We start from the raw sequence: 820 nt of genomic DNA on the forward strand, positions 1-820 counted from the left end.
CTTTTGAAATTCAACCTGATGTATCTGCATAAGCCCCACCAATTAATTGATTGATCTTTAGTATGAATTTTAGCAATTTTTTATTTGATTTTATTCAGCATCAATCATAGATAACATTATTTTCAGAATATTCCATGATTTTGTATTTGAGCACGTCTTTGGTACTGTATTAATAATATTTACTATGATGATGTCTATTATTATAATTTTTTTTTACTTAAACTACAAAATTTGTATTCAAAATGCCAGATTATAGAGTAAGGAAACCTTGCACCTTCCAGATGGAGAAGCCTCAGCTGCTCCACCACCTGTAATCTCTCCAAAGCCAGCTGTCTTGTCTCACAAAATGGAAGACAAGCCCAAACCCCCTCGGCCATCATTGCCAATGAGTGAAGCCGTCAATTCCAGTGTTAAGAGACCTGTAGAGCCTCGCCTTCCCACACCCGACTATGACAGCAAGGCCCCCATCACGAAGAGCAAGCCTTTGCCACAGACACCATTAACCAGTGTGCAGCCAGAGAAGAGACTTGGCTTGGTCACAGATCAGCGATCTTCAGGTCCAGCCAGTGAGGCAAAGAAGACTGGCAAAGAGATTAAAAAGGGACACACTGCACCAAGTGCTGCTGAGGTTCCAAGTAATTTAGAAGAGAAGATTGATGCTTTGTATAAGGATCTAATACCAAAGGTAGTGTATAATCTGCTGAATAGTTTACATTATTGTATGATAAAAATCATGCTATACATCTTGCTGCTAAGTGTAGGCTGTGATTTGTTGATTATCATATCATATAAGTTTTGCTATGTTTATGTTTAGCAACTT

General features: G+C 38.3%; 1 protein-coding gene across 1 annotated transcript in view; it reads left to right on the plus strand.

The window, feature by feature from the left end:
• The window catches only part of LOC119590612 (SH3 domain-containing kinase-binding protein 1-like), a gene marked incomplete at its 5' end in the record, with an annotated part of 21,139 nt that overhangs the window by 17,891 nt on the left and 2,428 nt on the right, over nucleotides 1–820 (plus strand). Inside the window, 1 exon segment of the mRNA XM_037939290.1 lies at nucleotides 282–685. Within this exon segment, the coding sequence (XP_037795218.1) occupies nucleotides 282–685 (404 nt within the window).

Source organism: Penaeus monodon, chromosome 27 (assembly GCF_015228065.2).
Source record: "Penaeus monodon isolate SGIC_2016 chromosome 27, NSTDA_Pmon_1, whole genome shotgun sequence".
Taxonomy (NCBI): Eukaryota; Metazoa; Arthropoda; class Malacostraca; order Decapoda; family Penaeidae; genus Penaeus; species Penaeus monodon.